General features: G+C 37.0%; 1 protein-coding gene across 3 annotated transcripts; it reads left to right on the top strand.

The window, feature by feature from the left end:
• Positions 1 to 345: 345 nt before the first annotated feature.
• Positions 346 to 17,785, top strand: LOC110827549 (solute carrier organic anion transporter family member 74D). Of its 3 annotated transcripts, none has more exons than XM_087351683.1 (13): positions 346 to 5,207; positions 7,645 to 7,927; positions 8,870 to 9,070; positions 9,561 to 9,755; positions 10,606 to 10,743; positions 11,370 to 11,534; positions 12,144 to 12,341; positions 12,916 to 13,105; positions 13,391 to 13,538; positions 14,405 to 14,586; positions 15,222 to 15,325; positions 15,887 to 15,982; positions 17,221 to 17,785. In XM_087351683.1, the coding sequence occupies exons 2-13, from the start codon at positions 7,657 to 7,659 to the stop codon at positions 17,562 to 17,564; spliced, it is 2,232 nt and encodes a 743-aa protein (XP_087207809.1). In that variant the 5' UTR covers positions 346 to 5,207; positions 7,645 to 7,656; the 3' UTR covers positions 17,565 to 17,785. The 3 variants fall into 3 exon arrangements, with proteins under 3 accessions (XP_087207809.1, XP_087207808.1, XP_087207810.1); XM_087351682.1 differs by lacking the exon at positions 346 to 5,207 and adding an exon at positions 6,800 to 6,968; XM_087351684.1 differs by lacking the exons at positions 346 to 5,207; positions 7,645 to 7,927 and adding an exon at positions 6,800 to 6,968.
• The last annotated feature ends 2,120 nt before the right edge of the window (positions 17,786 to 19,905 follow it).

Below are 19,905 nucleotides of genomic sequence, written 5' to 3'. Positions count from 1 at the left end.
AGTGATAGTATGACGGAGGAAATTGCATAGAATTGGTGTTGAGCTCCATGGCCTATTTTGAATTTATCATTAAGTGTTATTAGGGCGATCAACCTAATTATAATACGATGGGCAGAACATATGAAGTTGTCTCTTATCTTTAGAGTTTCCAGCTAAAAAACTAACTAGATGGCTTACCGAACCCGAAGGTTCATCACCGAATTAACCAAAGCCCTCCACCGGACCCTGTCCTGGGCCTACAAAATCCAGTTTCCTTCAACTGTTATCTCCCATAGATCCCGCCTGAGATTATCCTCCCATCTACGTCTAGGTCTCCCCAGCGGTCTCTTCCCTTCAGGTTTCCCAACCAATACCCGGTGCACACCTCTTGTCCCATCCATGCGCGCTACATGCCCCGTCCATCTCATTCTTCTAATCACCCTGACGATACTGCGGGAGGAGTACAGATTTTTAAGCTCATCATTATGCAGTTTTCTCCACGCTAACATTTTAAATGTACTCATTATTTTTATCCCGAAAGATGGAGGCAGTGTTTTCCTTTGAAACGATGGCTTCTACTTACAAGTCCGTACGGAGTAACAACCAAGAAGTCCAGCATCCAGTTATCACTGCCGAGAGAACCTCAAATTTCGTATGGATTCATCTGACTTAGTGGGCTATTGTAAATACGGTAATGAACATCCAAACAAAGAGAATAGTTATTTCAATTATTTCGTCAAAACCCCCACAGCTTTGAAACTGTCTATGTGTAGTTTATGTGTTACACAGCACTGATGTGACTGACGTACGTATATTTCTTACGTACGTTACGTTGTTTCTTTATTCTTTGTTCCCTTTAAGGCAAAGAGATAAAGCGCGGAAGATCACACTGTGGCCGAGCGAGGTGAGAATTTCTGACAGGAAAAGGACGAGACAATTGTGGTGACGTCAAGCGGATATTCTTACGTTCGTGTTTAACCTCATTGTAACGTTGCTCGAGGTACTGGAAGCTTGTGCTATTCGAAAACTGCTTGTTGCGTTATTTGCTGGCCTTGCCTTGCCGAAGAAGGGATGTATGCTGAAACATGGCTGTAGTTGTAGTCGTGCATACAGACTGCAGTTCACGATTAGCCTTCTAGTCCAGAAGGCCCTATTTCAAACGCAATACAATTACCATATTATAATGAATTCATTAACTGGTTAAATGATTCACTCTCTGACTATAATAGACTATTTGACTTACTCTCGTTCTATTGATAACAGAGTAATTGACTAAGAGACAGTTTGACTGACTTACTGATTGGCTGGCTGGCTGGCTAACAGACATATTAACGAACTATACAATAAATTTGTCATTTGACTGACTGGCTGAATAACAAAACTATTGAAACTGTGATTGAATTATTGACTTATTTATTACTGATGTAGTATTTTATAGACGGAACTAAGAAATACCTCAGAAAAGCGTATTTAGGATAGCCAGTCTGCGTCCCGAGATACGAGCCTAAACCTCCAGATTATGGAGCGCCAGTGCTAACCACAACACCAAGAAGTTCGGTATCCGACGGCTCAGTGTCAGTAATTTGGTAGGCTTCGTGGAACAGATGCAAATTTCTTTTAGCATTTTGACGACAAACTGGAAGTAAATATTTTGTCGACACGCATAATTGATGAGGTGCTTGACTTGAAGCAGAGCTGTCCAACGTCTCGTTAACACCAGCATAAATTCTAGAGCTGGGTAAAATCTGTTTGAATCTTTACGGATTCAACGTTGTAACCAGCGATTGCTGTACACTTTTACACAAAATTCTTATAATATAATAGAAGTTCGTGCCCCTTCGGTCTGTCCGCATATGCCATACACAAAATTATTGAAAGAATTTTGAAGAAACTTAGTATTGGTGAGTCTATAACACAAGGCTGTTAACAGTGTTTAATTTTGATTTATGTTGGCTGAATGTACGCCTTATTGCATCGATCGACCAGAGTCGTTCTACATATGTTATGATCGCTAGGTTGGTTAAGAAATTATTTACTTTATGGAACCCGAAAATGTATTTCGTGTTCACAGGACCCCGACCCTGAAAAATGTTCTGAGTCAGTTCGCATCCTTACACCCCTTTTCTGTAAGATCCATTTTAATATTATCCTCCCATATACGTAAATCTCCCAAGTCATTCCTTATCCTGAAGTTTTTGTACTTAAGCTATGCGTTTTCATCTTCCTATGTATGCTACATGTCTGGCTCATCTAGTTATCTTTGATTTAATGTCCCTAATAATATTTGGTGAGGATCATAACAAATTTTGAAGCTTTCTTGTTCGTATCTTTCATATTTATAGGTTTATTTTATTCTCAGACACACTCAGTCCATGTTCCATTTTTGCACCCGAAACGAAGAAGAGGTAAGTTCTTGAAAGTTCTCAAATTGAAGTGTGCCGATTTCTTAAAAAAATTCTCATCGTCCCGGAAAGGCACATAGTAAAATAATAATTTCAATACAACACTTAATTTATTTTAAACATTTTTTTCCATATGTGAATATTTAACGACATGAAACTAAACAATCTATATAATTTAAGTTCTCACATCAGCCTACAAGAAGGCGCCATGCAAAGTGTCTTCGACTTCTTTGTAACTTTACCAGCAGGCTACGAATCTGTCACTTCGTCTATCTTTACCCTAATTAAACACACACTTCAAAGACACTAATAAATCGATTTTTGTGAAACTGTGTTTCAGCATGACACCATTTGTATATTTTAGACGAACGAAGGCAGTGGTGTAGTGGTATGCAGGAATGTTCAGATTTTCAGTTGGTTTTATTCACCTCTTATCCACACAATTGGAAACATGACCTCCAATTCAACCGTTTGAAGCCGAAACTCGTCTAAATAAAAAAGGTCCGTACCGCTAAGAAAACACTTCAACATTACAGGAACAACCGGTCAATGCTGTTAGGTGAAATAGTCGCTGTTTATACAAAACCTATAAATACAAAATGAAGATTTATTGGTTGTTGAAACATGTGGGACATATATTGTGCTTATAATTATCTTCCTGTTTTCGAAATGATTGTTGCAGGTCTAACGCAAAATTCTGTGGGATATTTATTTTTGTCAAACTTTCTTGATTCCACTCTCATAGCAACAGACACTAGGTGAACTGTTTATACCACGAAGTTTTTAACTGTCTCGATTCGAAATAAGGAAAATGTAAAAATCAGTATAAACAGGACAATTATTATCGTTATGTCGCCTTTGACGTATAATGTCAAGGATTTATAAGCTTTGTGTCACTGGAGTAACGTAAGCGAAGTTCAAATTAAATAAATCTGTTGAGTGGAAGAGAGGACGAGGAAAACAGAAAGAAGGAACGAAACAGAGGGAGAAAGGAAGCAAGGAAAAAATATACAGAGATAAGTAAAGTCAAGGAAGTGAAGGAAAGTAGAGAAAGAAGAGAAGAAATATGCAGAGAAACAGAAAGCAAGAAGAAAAAAAGACAATTATAAACAAAGGAAAGAATACAGAGAGTAAATAGTACGTACGCAAAGAAATGCTACGTTCTGAAGCAGGAAGTCCTGACCAATTTCGTCAGTGCTGAAAACAACATGCCGACGCTAATAGCCGCATGAGGAAAAGATTTTGTATTTGTTGACCTTCTCTGCTACTTAGGCTGATTTCCGAAGATGACGACCTTGGACTTGCATTTCGCTGCTAACAGTCAACCACGCAATCTTCCTATGCCTCATACACAGTCAATGTCGTTCTGCGTGCTATCAATGCAGGGAGAGGGGCTAAGAGGGGATTATGTTGCGTGCGCATCAACACACATGAACAAAAAATTAAAAAAACTCTTGCAATACCTCCACATTTCTATTTACGAGTACTCGAGGGGGAAAAGAGTATAAAAGAAGGTGAGTCCATATGGCAAAGGTCTTATCGTCAATGATGGAGCAATATATTCATGTACCTTTGTCCAAGGTGTTCAGAAGTCTCAAAATGATGATGTATCTTCATTATTATACATATCAGGAATACAATTTATAAATGTTCCCATTGAAATTTAACGGGGAATTATCTTTTCGTATCTGTACCCCATTTTCCTCTTTCTCTTGCACTCGTTTCCCATGCCTTTAAAATCAGAACAATAAACAAAATCCTCAGTTCTGAACACTGTGGTATTTCAACGTTTCCGTCGCCCATTCTAAGTACTTCCAAAAGCTGCCTAATGTTACCAGAAGTTGCATATATATTCTTGAGCATTTGTGACAATGTTTGATTCATGACCACCGCTATGTGTTGTACATTGTCCATTTTTTATTTATATTCGATACACACGATGTTTCGGGAGTTGGCTTTGTACTCCGGTAGCCTAGTGTTTGGTGTAAGTACTAGCTTATTATTTATTAATTTTCCCGGTTCGATACCAATTTTTGTCAATGATATCAAAAATAAAATAGTGACATGAAATCAGTTTAATGGCAACCAGTGATTTTAATCCCCAAACTGTCTTCGTTTTCATTTAACCTGGCCTCTAGAGATTTTCGACATTCTATGGCCTTCCGATGCTGAGGTTTCAGGCTACCATAAAATCCATCCACATTCGAGGTGTGTTTAAATATTTCATAGCATGTTGGTTTTATGGTGATAAGTCTCAAGTCAACCGCACTTTGGATTACTGCCTCTTGTCGAATGTCCGTGAATGTTTCTTTCGAACATCAAGATATTTAATTTTGCTATGGCTCACCAAAACTTCGTAATTGTCACCACAGGAGGCTGCTAATACTAGACGCTGTCTTGGGCCACTTAAATCTGGTACATATCCGTGCATCTTAATTTTTAAGATCAACTTCAATATTATTTCCGATCTACATCTTTTTCACGCCAAACGGTTTGCAATTCCGAAAATAATAGTTGTCTAAAAGACGTTTTTCAAAAACATTGTTTGGCGTATGAGAACAAGTCTATAATTTTGTTATTTTATCCATACGATACTTTGTTTTGAAGGCGGTTCAAATTAATTAATTATTTTTGTATTGTACAATAATTCTTTCTTCTTCCTGTTTTAATCCTTGCTTTTGTTGCAAGTCTTCTCCCACCATAGCTGCTAGTACCGTCTGCATAACCTTCCGCTGGCTGGACTTCCGACTCTACTAAGATCGTCGCTAGATACGGCACAGCCCTCAGCTGTCTTGTCTTTTGATGGGATGACTTCATGGAGATTAGGTGAAATATGAAATCAAACTAAACATGAATAATTATGTCGATAAGAAATCGATGATCCCTGTAAATGTACTAATCATGATAAGATTCGTCGCTTCAGTGTTATTGATCTGACGTGGGTATTCCTGTGAACTGTGACGCAACGCATAATCTGTTGTAAGAAAACGAACAATAACGACCCACATAAAATGTGACACCTACGTTCAGGTCGAAAAGTAATTACGTAAAGAACATATTCCATTAAACGTTTATGTTTCTCGACTGTGTATGTTCTTATATCCTGCTCGCCAGTAAGAATTCTACTTTTTAAATGTTTCCTAAACAGAACAGGCATGGAGTCTATGCACAACAGTAGCATTATTTTCTGTTTTACCATTCTCTTGCCTCTCTTCATTTTCATCTCGTTTGTTCCTCTCATACTCTTCGTTTTTCTATTTTTCTTATTATTTCCTTCATATTCTTCCACCTCTTGTTATTATTTTTCCTTAGTTTCGTTCTTATCCTATTTTTCTCGTCGTTTTATCTTTCTCACCTTCTCTTCCATCCTCCCTTTTGTCTTACTTTTATTGTTCAGTTTCGACTTACTTTATTCTTCTTCCTCTACTTTTCATTCATGTTAATCTTCTCTTTCTTCGCTTTAGTCCTTTGATTTCTCTTTGTTTTCTCATATGGTTCCTCTTTCTCTCCTCGTCTTTATCTCTATACTTATATTCCTCCTGCTTCTTATCCTTATTATTATTTCATTATTATCTTTATCACCTCCTTCTCCTTCCTCTCCTTCGCCTTTTTATTTGGTTCTGTTCTATCTTCTTCCTTATGTTGTCTATCGCAACTGTGGGTTCACTGTCTCAAGGGATTGTGGAACTATCAACTATTTTAGCCTACATTTGGGTAGTTCACTTTTAATGCCATAATTCTCGTTGGGGTTACATGTTTCCACTACCAGTAATTGAAAGTTATGACTGTCATCTCAAATAATTTTATTGTTTATTACTCTTAATATACAAAACACGTTTTTACTAGATACGTTGGCATGCCTGTTGCCTTTATCTGAATTGAAATTTATATTTCTCTTAACTGTCTAATAATTACTACCAATAAACTTAAAGCTAAATTTTTATGACGCTGTGCAGCCATATTGTTATGGGCCTGCATGATACTAAAAGTACATTAAAATGTTTAGCCAAAAAAGCTGAACAGAAAAACATTTGGGAAAGCTATGCAAACGCTAATTGGAGGATAACATGTAATTTGGTTTAAAGAAAGTTGGGTTATGTTTGAGATTGTATTCAACTGACTCAGAACAGAAATGTTTTGAACATGGCAATGAACATTAGTGTTTAGTAAGACCAAGTAACTTTATTTATTCACAGATAAAAGTATAAACTTTTTAAGGTCGATCTTTAATCGTGAATTCAGTTAACGTAAGTTATTCTTTACGTATAATTTTTCACTCCAGTTATCGTCGGAGGAGACTTCTGTGAAATACTGATTTCAGGAGAAATAGTGGAACGCAGCGTGTGTATCTGACAAATTCATCCATAAAGATAATTTCAGCACGATGATAAGATTAGTGACAGTGTTAACCTTTCAGCTTATTCCATTCGAGATAGCGAGGTATCTCGTAGTTATTTTGAAACTTGAGAGGAAAGAAATGGCGCTTTCACGGTGTGTAGCAAAGTTAATGGAAATGTGTATTAAATGAACATTGAAGATACGTAAATAAAACTCAGTTAGTCTCACCGATATATAAATAAAATGCAGGTAAGTGATTATTGATAAGAATTTAACTAAGCGAGTCATAATATCAAAATATCGATTAATATATTAATTGTATTACGATATTTGTAATTAACCTTTTTGGAAGTTTTTTCACGTAAAATAATTAGACTATGCTCCACAATGATCTTCTGTTGAATATACGAGCAGTGATTAAAGATGGACGCCAGTTTTCATGTGATAGATGCAGAATTAATATCTGCAAAATAAATGTAAATTATAAACACTGAATATTCAAAAGCATTGGCATAATTTCTCCTGTTTTATGTGGAAGTGAAACTTGATTTCTCACTGTAAGGGAAGGAAGAATGTTGTTGACGTTTGAGGTTTAAGTGCTGAGGAGAATAACAGGAGGGAGGTTTCAAGAAAGACTTGAAATATCTAGACACATGATAGGATAATATTAAAGTGGACCTTGGAATGTGTGAATGTGTAAAGTAGATTGAACTGGAGAAGGACATGTTCAGATGACGAAATTTTATGAACACGGTTTAATAATTAATTTCTTGATCAGATAAGTGACTATCAGTTTTTCAACAAAGACCTCAACACATGCATTTTGGAAAATAGCTACATGAGGGATCATTTCAGTTGATTTACCATGCTAGAAAATTTGTTTGAAACACCAGTAAGCACATTTGTGCACCTTTGTGTTTCGAAGGTTTCTGGAGCCATGATTCGACCGGAAATGCCCATTCATAGCAGCGAGACTCTGGACGTAGACTTCAGTATCCCTGTAAGACTGCAGGCTAGGCAGCTGCACTGTGGTCTAGGAATGAATGGCTTCTATTGGGAGCCATCCTGGATACAGAAATTTGCCACTCATAGGGTGTTTGTGGCAGTGTTGGCATCACTCGGATTTCTTCAAGGCGCTGCTATGGGCTACTTTATTGCTACTGTTAATGTTGTAGCTAACAGTTTTGGATTTTCACACGGCCTAGTTTGTAAGTGTGGCTTATGAATTCGTCAGTGCTTAACAGGAGGGCTGTGAAAATAGCACATTTGGTGGATCTCCTCACTTTATGCTTTCCACAAAATATTATTAGGCATCATTTATTGCGGATGCTATGTCCGGGACTTAAATCACGTATCGGAGAAAACAAGAAAAAATTATTTGAAATCTGATGTTTATTTAATAAGTCACGAAACCTGTGAACTTTAAACCCGTTTACTCTTGAACGATCAATGTTTTATTACAAAGGTTACAGCTTTCTAGATCTTTTAAGCTTCTGAAGAAAGCTTCCACGTTCTGAAGGCAAAATCTACCCTCGGTGTTGTGTTTCATACAGATTACGCCACAAAAAACAATCACAGAAAACAAAAAATCTGATATAGTCGCGGACAGTTAGTGCAACTGTGTTTCCTTAACTTAAACAGCACAACTGGTATCCATCTGAAACCGAAAAATAGCTGTATTTCTCCACACAACTCAATTTGTTGTAAATACATTGTTTGTTAGCTGTCAGATAGTTTGATTTGCAGTAACTGTTAGGCAAGGTTTCTCTAACACGACGCAAACTTAATCTATTTTACTATTTGAAGACGAAGTTCGTCTAAATAATATTTAAGAATTCAGTCCGTACCTCAAAGACAACAGTATCCTTCTCCAATAAAAATGTCATCTGGTTTTGCTGTCTTTGGAAATAATTCCCGTATACACTGAGAATCAAATGAAACCCATAAATACAAGATGCCGATTTAATGATTGTTAAAGATATATATATATATTTCATTGGGGTTTAAATGGTTAATAAAATGAAAATTCAGTTAGTATTACCACAGTAATTTTCGTACTGTTTTGTAAACTGTCAAGTCATTAAATTTTCACAGTGACTTCAAAGTACCGATTTAAAATGCTACCAGAAATTTAATCACGTGTCTTTCAGCTTGGATAATGGTGAGCAACGAGATAGCCCAGGGCGTATTAGGGCTCGTTATCAGTTTCTGGGGCGGCAGAGGAAATCGCCCCGGCTGGATAGCGACTTGTGCGACTTTCCAAGCTCTTACGTGCTTCTTGCTGCTTCTTCCCCACCTCGTACATGAAACCAACCCTGACCACGGCCACGTGACTAGCACTGCACCTGGAGGTAAATTTTCTGGTAGACACAAGGATGACTGACACACAGTCAAGTTGACAGCTCGTCTAATTCACTCCGTACTGGATACTGGGATACTGGGAACGACCCGTTCTTCAAGTGCCTCAACACTGCGTTGTGCCGCTTGGTCACTGGGACCGTGGGTTCGAATCCCACTCAAGGCATGGATGTTTGTCCGCGTCTTTCTGTGTTGTGCTGTCATATAAATAGGTAGAGGCCTTGCGACGGGCCGAACCCTCGTCCAAGGGGTCCTACCAACTGTCTAATAGATCAAAACTAACGAAAGATGGGACCCGCAGGTGCTCAAGGCACTGAAGAACGGGTTGCCTAAGTATCCTGAGGGTTAATGTGAATGACGTTCAACTATTTTTAATGGTCGTCTCTGTAAGGGAACTCGGCCAATTTACTATGCATTAAATTTAAACAGGCCAATCGGAAATACAGAAAGTTGTACTTACATAAGTTGGCCTGGTGTTGACAGAGTCAAGTGGAGAACCTCTCTGCTTTACCAACATCACGGTGCCTGAGCATAAATCAGAAGAATACTGCCATTTCACCATGGTGCTAATGTTCCTCATCCAGCTGGGCGCCGGGCTTGGAGGAATCGCGGTGCTATCTCATGGGCTGGCGTACGTGGACGACAACGTGGAGAAGGGGAACAGTCCTGCCCTCATTGGTAAGACGGATCACAGGTTCAGGGCTGTTGGTTGCAATAGAAACAGCGAGACATTTTGGGGCAGAAAACAACATAATCAGAGTGGTCAAATGATACAGAATATTTTAATTTCACATGCTGGCTTTCTTTTACTGTGCACGGCGCAGTATTTGTGCTATCAGGATCCTGATGATGGAAGCAGAAAACACCTCAGAAACGTTGGTAAACTTTACTAGAACACACGACGTAGGAGACCAGAAGAGACCATCTTCATACAAACCTAAACGTTTATAAGTGTGCGAGTAGTCGTCTTGCATCTTCTTTTATTGCTGTTATGCATCAACTCATTGGTATTGATCTTAATTTTCTCCAGATACAAGCCCATTTTTCTAACTAAATTACATAACATATTATACTTGTCTTGGTCAAAATTACTTTGCTTTGTGTCAAGTTACGTATCAATTATGTCAAAAAATATTTCAAATTAAATTTATGGAGCTCAGTAGCTCCTATATTTAATTTTTTTAAAACAACTTTAGCCTATATAAAGAACCGTTTTTTGAGAAAACGACAAATATGTGTTGATATTATATAGGACTAAATTATAATTATGGATTCTATTTTGGATCGATATTAATTTTCTTGAAGTCTTATTGTGGACTCAAGAAACAAATCCTTTGAGTAGTTTTGGAGATAAGAATACCAACGTAAGCGGACACATGGGACCACAAATATGTGGTTTCAGTTTATCCATGTTCTTCAAATGGTTAATAAGGCTCTTAGAAATTAATCATTACTATTTCGGCAAGAGGTGAAAGAAGTTTGAAGAAATGTACGATCTGATTCCAGAGAATATCTGTCTCTGTTGCAGGAGAAATCATAGCCCTGAGGCATTTGGGCCCTCATGTGGGGGTGCTGCTAGCATGGCGGTGTCTGTCCTTGTACTCGGGACCCCTGGATGTTGAACCAAGACAGACGAGCTCTGAGTGGGTTGGGGCGTGGTGGCTAGGTGAGGAAACAACAGAAAAAACATGCATGCTTTTATAAGTTTGTTTGGAACCTTCATAGGAAGAGACCGTTTGGAACTGTAATCGATGTGTTTGGTCCCTGCAATTTACAGTGGTAATGTTTATGGCTGTTTTATGTTTTTGCGCCACATTTCATTATCATTTAATTAAATATATAATGCGATTTAACGTATATGAAAAGTAAAAATCGTCTCACAACATGGCCATTGTATATAAAATAGAATATTAAATTTGATTATATATACCTACATTTCAGTTTTGTTGTAAACTAACACTTTGCATCAGGATGAAGAAATAAGTACATTTGCTTTCAACCGCAATACGAATAACCTATTTTTTCTCATGTTAACTTTAAGATCTGGGAAAACTGCGTCTGCTTGCATTTAAAAGCTTCGGTTCGTATGCTGCAGCTAACAAGGACAAAACGTAATAGTTACACAGTTTAATTAAACATTTCTGACCACAATCTCTGTTAGTATCAATTCCTTTCTTCAGAATGAATAAAGTACAGTTAATAGTCTGATAGTTCGTTTGTAACCGACGTCACTTCTTTAAAGTAACCCTTCTCCAGTTTGTGACTGATTTACGTACAATGTTTTCTTTTAAGGTTGGCCTATCTTGTCTACTTTAATGTTTGTGGTAGCCATTTTGGTCGCTATGTTTCCACGTCAGCTTCCGTCACAGGCTGTTAAAGAAATGGCAGCGTCTATTGTGGATCTGGCGCGAGGCGTCACCTTCCAAGCGCCTACTGACCCCAGACTTTCAAATACAGGTTTGTAGCCCTGATCATGTTTCGTGGTAGTGCAAGGCTATTGCGACATATTTATTCTTCTTCTTCACATCTATACTTTCAAATTCTTTTTCTCTTATTATTGTGCCTACCTTCTTTCTTTTTATAATTCTTTTATTAATTTTTAACCGTTATTTTCGTGTTCTCTTCTTCTTGAGTCTTCTATTTTCTTATTCTCGTCTTATTGTCTGATTTTCCTTGTCATGTTTTATTCCTATCCCTTCTTCTCTAGTTTATTATTCTCTTTTTCGCCTTCTTTTCATTAATTTATAATTATTTTCTACTCTTGTTAATTCCCTTCTGTTCAGTTCTTTTGTCCTTGTTCTTTTCTTATTCTTTATTCCGTTCTTGGCCTCCTCTACTACAGAGGTTTTCTAAGCCATTATTGAGTCAAACAGTATGATTTCTTGTATGCAGGATCAGACCATCGCAAGGTCTGTACGTCCTCAGGACGTCAGAAAGTAATATGTTGACCTGAGTATATTAAATTCCCGAGTTTTCCTGCACATGGGCCTACCTCTCAAATAACGGGAAATGTCCAGTGGTATGCCTACAGTTTGTGCCACAAAACTAATAGAATCCTTTATACAGGATTCTTCTCGTCGCTAAGGAGACTCCTCACCAACAGGATCATCGTCCTCAACACATTAGCTACTGTTTGTCTTCAGGCAGCGATGGCTAACTACTTGGCGCTAGAGGACAAATACCTGGAGTCCAAATTTTACATTCCGAGACCTTCAGAGGCTGCGGGTGGATTCCAGGACCCGTGGACGTCAAGACTGATTATAAGTAAGCAGCCTTCCCCTTTCAGTTAGTTATAAAGCCTTTTTTAAAAATCATGCCGATATAAAGCGTAAGGCGTAGGAGTATGCTGTTAGTAGTTTCGGTAGCACTGCAGTCCCTTATAAACTGTACCACTTTATAAACATTCTTAAGATACTTTTCTATTTATTTTTGAATATTCAACTTGGATCTCTCCTTCCAAATTGCTCACAAATACGGTTCTATAAATTCTTTTGCAAAAACTTATCGACAATTTTTTTAATTACTAAAATATACTGTTTTATAAACCGTGTTTCAGTACTTCCTTAATGATAATTTCCGCTTAGGAATTTTTAAGTAGTCTTTGTCTATCCACTGATGTTTAGTAAATGTTTGTAAACATCACTTACATATTTTATTTTTATTTTCGGAAGCTTCTAACTAATATCCATCCTTAAAATCAGATACCACAAATTATTTTATGAATTATATTGCAACAATTAATAAGGTATAGATCTCGAATAAGCCTTCCAGCTTTTAATGTTTTTATGATTACAAAATATACTGCTTCTGACTCATAACTGATTTCGTTATGAGACAGGTTTGCTGAAGCCTCCACTTGTGGCGCTGCATATCTTGGTGTCGGGGTTCGCTATCTCAAAGATAAGAATGCGAGCTGGTCGGCTGACAGCCTGGCACGTCTTCATAACACTCTTAGTGGCCATCTTTATGTTCTCCAGAATCTTCACCAATTGCCCTTCACTCCATATCGAAGGACAGAATAACGGAAGGTAGCTCTTGATACATTTGCACTCTGTCGTAGAAGGACATAACTGTTTTTGTGCTTCTATAACTGTAATTTACGCAGTTTAGTTTGCATAAAGAAATTCCACTGGTAAACATTACTTGCTGGAATTTGAGTAACCTCTCGGCATCCGAAATCATGTCAAACCACTGCTGCTACATATCAGATTTATATTATTTTTATAAACAATCTTTTAAGGGAAAATAGATCGTTATAAACCTCTCTGCGTTCGTGTGTTACACGAATGTATTCGCTTGTGTCTACTGCGCAGGTTCCAACCACTGCAGACCTGTAACAGGCACTGCGATTGTTCCGATTCGACACTTTTCACTCCCGTGTGTACCGAGCAGGGTAGCTTCTTATACTACTCGCCTTGCCACGCGGGTTGTACACAGGTGCAATACTTGGACGACATAAAGGTAAAAAGTTTTCAATTAAACCATCACTATATGCTGTCAACATTACTGAGTAAATAACATAACTAAATTGAAGTTTTGCACAGATAAATAACCGAATAACTCAACAAAATCTTTTTGGGCAATCAGCCGCGTCAACTGGTTACCGTAGTAAACCGACGTTTCGGGAACCAGTTGACGCGGCTGATTGCCCGAGAAGATTTTATTGATTGTACTCTCCGCGAAAGTCTCGAATCCTAAACCGGATAACTGATAACTGACGACGAAAATAAATAACCAATGTATCCAAGCAATTTAATAAATCTGAACGGCAATAACGAAATTAAAGAAAACTAAATGAGCTAGAAAGGACATTGGCAACTAGCTAAGTATGTAAGTTATTAAATAATTGGTTAATACATACGTAAACGAAAACTATAACAAACAATGCCAAATTAAGATTACTTAAACTATGTAATTAACCAAGCTAAATTTATCAAATATAAGTTGATAAATACGAGTAAGTAACGAACGACGTAAGTCACTAATCTAACCTCCGCCCGACCTCTTCCTTGAGAAGGTGGATGTAAGAACTACCATGTTCACAAGAGTTAACCACTGAGTCTTATCTTGAGCTAAATGAATCCAATTTAAATTAAATTACACCTACTAACCACTTACCTGAATATGTGACTAAAATAACATTCAACTATCTCACTAACAAACACAATAAATGACTTATTTTTAACAAACTAGATAAATGTTTAGATATGTCTGCCCCCTGAATCTTCCGGTATGTGACCGAAAGTGTGGAGTTTTACCTCCATTCATCCGTTACAGCTCCATGTCGTGGTGTTTAGACGGGGCGTATGAAGAGTTATTGTTTACAGTCGTTCGCGAACTGCAGCTGCGTTCGGGATAAATTGGGAAATCAGTTGCTGCACCAAGCCAAAGGGGGACCTTGCAATAATCCCGACTGCAACTTCAGCTGGATCGTCAACCAGTGCTTCACTGTCCTGACAGCGGCTCTGGTCGGCACGCGACTGGTAGGCAACGCCATCTTGACTTTCAGGTACTGTACTACAATTTCGTATTGAGCACATATTTTGGCGCTGAATTAGTAACAAAAGCAGACTCTTGAACCAGGTCAACTGTTTGAAAACAGTGGCTCAGAGCACTTAGCAAACTTGAATTTATTATGACAGGTGAGGTGGTAGTTTCGATATAGGCCTGTTAGTCTGTTAGGCGTATCTTCATTCAAAAAGCCGTTCGAATAAATTAAATACGAGATTAATTAAATCTAATAAATTAATTCCGGCTTTCCCCATTGTGACTTTGGTATTACTAATGTATCTTTGTGGGCCTAGTGCAAATTAATGCCTCGAATTACGAGTGACGTAATAGATGTGTTTTGAAATATTTTCATTTGGATGAAGTGTCCCTCTCTCATATCTCTGTCAATCAATCAATCAATCAATCTATGTGTGTGTGTTTTCCTTTATTTTAATTTATTACTTGCTTCCTTTACATTTCATATTCTTTCCCTCTCTCTTCAATCCTTGCCTCCTATTTGTATCCTCATTTCTCTCTTGAATTCTTTCTTTCACTTTTCATTGTTCCGTTTGTCTACATCCTTTCTCTGTTTCCTTCTTCCCATCCTTGGCACAGGCTTAAATATTTAAATTAGTCGGAGTCTCATACCTGCAGGAGTGTGCAGCCCAAAGACAAGTCCGTCGCGGTGGGACTGGAACTTACCCTGGTGGGTCTTATCGCTTACGTACCCGCCAACCTGGTGTACCAGCTGATGGCAGGTAGAATCTGTTATCCATTTTACTTTTATTTTAATTTTCAGTATTCACTTATTAATATGATTTATGATCTGAAGCTGTAACGGCGACTAAGTATAATAGTCCTTGTCCTCAGGGTACTGAGGTCGAGGACGAAGATGGTTCTCGAAACGTTGGTGTTTTCTCCATTCAACCACCTGACACGGCTGGTAGCCCGATAAAAATTTATTATATTATTGTGATTATTATCGCATTATTTATTGCCGTGTAATTATTCTAATCAAATTACCCCTTCTAACAGCACGCTTCATTCTCGTATGACCAACACCACGTGCTTCAACAGTGCGACTTCATAACTTGTTAGTGCACTTGTGAGAGTGACGTTCAATAAGAATCGATAGCAAATTCTGATTGACGCTGGTTACTTTAGCTGTCACTACATGACAATTAATGCTATGGTGCAAAAGCCTATAGAAATAAATTGCTATAGGAGTGAAGCCTACGATTTCTATCCTTTGGAATCCTGAAATTCACCACGCCAATAGGATATTTTTATAAATAATTAAACCCTTTGTTTTGTATCAGATTCTTCGTGCATGTTTCGAGGTAGCAGTGACACAGAAGAGTGCAAATTATATGACGCTGAATATTTTGGACTTTATATGCATGTTACCTCAGGATGTGAGTATATTAACTTAAATATTAAGGATGGTGTATCTTATGCGCTTTTTACTGACAAAAAAGTCTTTTTTTACTAAAAAACACATTTGTCGGCTATCTATTCCATTAAAGACATTTACTGATTTTGATTAAGTGCCACTATAATTTAGTGATTTCACATTGGTAATATTTATGGTAGGGAATTAAAGAATACAAGTAATTTATTGGCTCGATCTACATATAAATTATTGTTAAGTACATAAAGTTCTTTCAGAAATTAACGGAAGGCCACGACATAGGTCTACACTGAGGAATATGTTACCCAAGCCCTAATTAGCCTCCTTTCATGATTCTGAAGTTTACTGTAAAAACATGTCAGTAAGTTTGTACAGTCTAATAACTTACAAAATAATTGACTGTCTTCAGTTACATTTGGTACGGAAATCACGGTGTTTCTTGGCCTGTGTGTACTGTGTACTCACTACTTTTTAGTTTCCTGTAGCCGGTTATACAAACATTGCAGCTCTTCGAAGCTCTGAGGTGGAAACGACATTAGCAACACTTAATACAGGGTTCTAACATTTTGATTGCTGATAGGGTTTTGATGTATATGCCTGGGAAACTTTTGTCGTGGTAACGTTCTTACAGAATATGAAACAAGAAATGGCGATCAAGCGAACATTTAATATATGTTTTTTTTGTTATGACTGTAACTGATGAATCATGGAAGATATATGTGAATTTTTACGTATTCATAGATTACAAATATATTTACAAATTGTTTTTGAAAAAAATCGTTTGTGTATTAACAGTAACAAACATTTAAACATGGTTCAGGTACAATAATTTGAGGTTATGTGAGGCCTGTGACAAATATAACGTAGTCGCATTCTGTAGGTCGATTAATGGAAATTATGAAGAGAAATTTATAACTTTTTTATGAATGCTGTTTGTAAGTAGGATATTAAAATTAATAATAAAGATGTAGGATTTTAGGGACTGGTCAGCTGTGACCTTCTGGATTTGTAAAATTCGAGAAATATTATAGCCAGCTGAGTAGCTATCAGTTTTTCAAGGAAGATTTTGCTCTATAGAACGAATAAGTTTGTGCTAACTTCAACATATACATTTAAATATTTTAATAATAGAAGATACACAATATAAAATAAGGAAATTCAGCTTAGAAGTAAAAATCAAATTATTTTAGTACTTTTAATTATTAACTAGTTTTATTTACCGAAGTGTTTTAATTCTCTCAGGTTTAATGACAGTCTGCGCCTTGCTTAGCGCAGCTGTTTGGTATTTCGCTCGTGATCTCGACCTATACTCCGGTGATGATGATGATGATGATGATTGTTTTGAAATGGAAGATCTTAACAGGAAAAGAAACCCAAAGATCACATCGAGACGTGCAACTCCAGGTTTTAAACGTCGACAGCAGAACCCAGTGACTTCAGAAGTTGATGGTGTGACACTGAGGAGTGAAGTAGAGAGGATAAGGCAACCAGAACAGGAGTTAGGATTCAGCATTCTGGAGCTCAGTGATCACATGGATGACAGCATGGAAGCGTCATCTCCCAACAGACCGCAGAGTCTGTACTAGCCACACGGCACAGCGGCAGAAAGTCTTTCTTACATTAAGAATAGACTTAACGTAAAGGTAACAGCATATCAGTTTATAACGGAGGCCCAGGTATGGCTAAATAACAAGTTAAATGCACAACCACTATGTAGTCATGGGTGAAACCAGGCATCTCTAATCTTATCACCAACTTGAAGCTGTAGATATATATTATGTTGCTGGAAGAAGTGGGGATTTGTAACTGTCTGTGCAATTTATTGTAGAGCTGTTTTCCCTTCCATATAAACTGAAGCTGTCGAAAACTTCAGCTGTTCCATCCAACTTATAGTCTTCCTCTGAATTAGTACTTCCAATGTAACGTAGTTAAACACGTCCGAAACAATTTTTCGTTATTTGTTTTGAAGTACTTGTCCATGTGTGTGTTTTGTAAACAACGTCAGCTGTTTCTAACAACGCAAATTCCATATCTTACCGATAAAATAAATCAAATACTTTTATAATTGCGTGAGAAACTAAAGTGAATTCTTAAGAAATGTTCTGGGCCGGTCTAGAACGCAATTCTAGGTTGAAAGAAAATTATTGTTAATTAACTGTAGTTTAACACTTTTAAATGCAGAATTAAATTATAAACAACAAACAAAGAAACAAATAATAAGTTAGGGGATTTTAATACAAGAGAAAACATTGTTTTTATTTCTGACTTTTATACTATATATATATATATATATATATATATATATATTTTAAATTTCTGAAGTAACACACAATGATTTTTTTTAAATAGTGGGCTTAAAGCTTTAGGCTACACCATCCGTATTTGACATCACTATTTCTAAAATGAATTATAGGGCAGCGCCCCGACACTAAAAAAAACAGTGACCTGTCTCTGTGTCTCAAACGCAGCCCTGATAAAAATATCTATACCGTGTAGCAGACAGAGTCAGTTGTCATGAAAAAGTAGGCTTGTTAAAATTTGTATTCATTGGGGATGTAGGATGTATCCGTCCGCTCTGTTGTTTTATCTAGACAGCACATTGGCCACAAAATAACTCAGAATTTCGTCGAATGTTGCAAATAAACACGTGGGAAGTAGGGGGAGGGGACGGCGAAGCGATAGCAAATGAGGAGAAAGAACCCAATCTTTTGTTGTAGAAATAGCGCGTGTGGGTTAAAACGTGTGCCTACAATGCTGATGTTTTTTGATGTTTTATAGTTCCATGGTTTACAAAATGCAGTGCAAAGTGAAAGTCAAAGAGTATAAAAATGCTAGATTGTGTCGAAATTAGGAGGAGAAAGAAAAAGGTTTAAGTTCTTCTGTGCTTGCCCACTCTTGTCATTTTCATTTTCTTCCTTTCTGTGACGCGACTAAAGATCAGAAATGTTTTGTGTATTGAACAGCCTTAAAATAAATATGGTATTGCAATCTACATTGAAAATTGGCGATCAGCTCTGATTATGGAAGCAGCAGTGACCTCTGAAACGTTGATGAACTTCTATCAGACTACAGCATTTTTAATTATTGTTATTATTCGTACAGTAGCTTTATAAATTATATGCTAATTTATGTGAAACTCATATCGACCTTCGTCGTGTGTCTTAAAAACAATTCAGTGAGGTAGAGAATGCATTTGTACATGAAATAAAATACGAGGGTTACTTCAAAAGTCATTGCAACTAATTTTTTGGGGGAAACACGTTACACTGAAGAAATTTCAAAATATACATATGAAAGGGCACGATTTACTCCTCTGATTGGTGTAGTCAGAGGAGTAAATCGTGCCCTTTCATATGTATATTTTGAACTTTCTTCAGTGTAACGTCTTTGTCCCCAAAAAATTAGTTGCCCTGACTTTTGAAGTAACCCTCGTATAATAAAGGCCGTTACCTTATTAAGATCTCCAAATATTTTTTGTCAGTATGACGTACTTTTAAAAAAAATATAATTGAAGAATTCTGTACTCTACGTTACCGGTGTTTAACGCTTATTTCTGCTACGAATCTACAGTGAAAGCTGAATAGTGTTTCCATAAACTTTGATTTGTTTTTTATATAATTTCTAATTTATAAAACTATCGATTCTTAAAATTGTACCAGTTCCGTGCATCTTTTAAATAATTATTGATTTACAAAAAAATATTATACGATGTATTCTTGATAATAAACTTTTAGGCCTATCTTGTTGTGTGAATAATTATTGTTTCTGGAGTTCTGTGACAAAAGTTCAATAAAAATTGATAATACGAAAGAAATTAACTGAATTTGGGCCTGCAAGAATAGAATTTATGAAAACAGATTAATTAAATTCGCAAAGAACACATTTGGAACACCTGTATGTGTACGCCATCTTAAATAAACTTTCCGG

The sequence above is a fragment of the Zootermopsis nevadensis genome, unplaced genomic scaffold, assembly GCF_977971745.1.
Source record: "Zootermopsis nevadensis isolate Lab colony 2312 unplaced genomic scaffold, Znev_1.0 Znev_ptg000020l, whole genome shotgun sequence".
NCBI classification, from domain to species: domain Eukaryota; kingdom Metazoa; phylum Arthropoda; class Insecta; order Blattodea; family Termopsidae; genus Zootermopsis; species Zootermopsis nevadensis.
This window is presented reverse-complemented; position numbering and strand designations above follow the sequence as displayed.

Coding starts and splice junctions, on each gene's coding strand:
- LOC110827549 (XM_087351682.1), top strand. Junction 10,744..11,369: donor GGTTGGGGCGTGGTGGCTAG/GTGAGGAAACAA, acceptor TTTTCTTTTAAG/GTTGGCCTATCTTGTCTACT. Junction 13,539..14,404: donor AATACTTGGACGACATAAAG/GTAAAAAGTTTT, acceptor TATTGTTTACAG/TCGTTCGCGAACTGCAGCTG.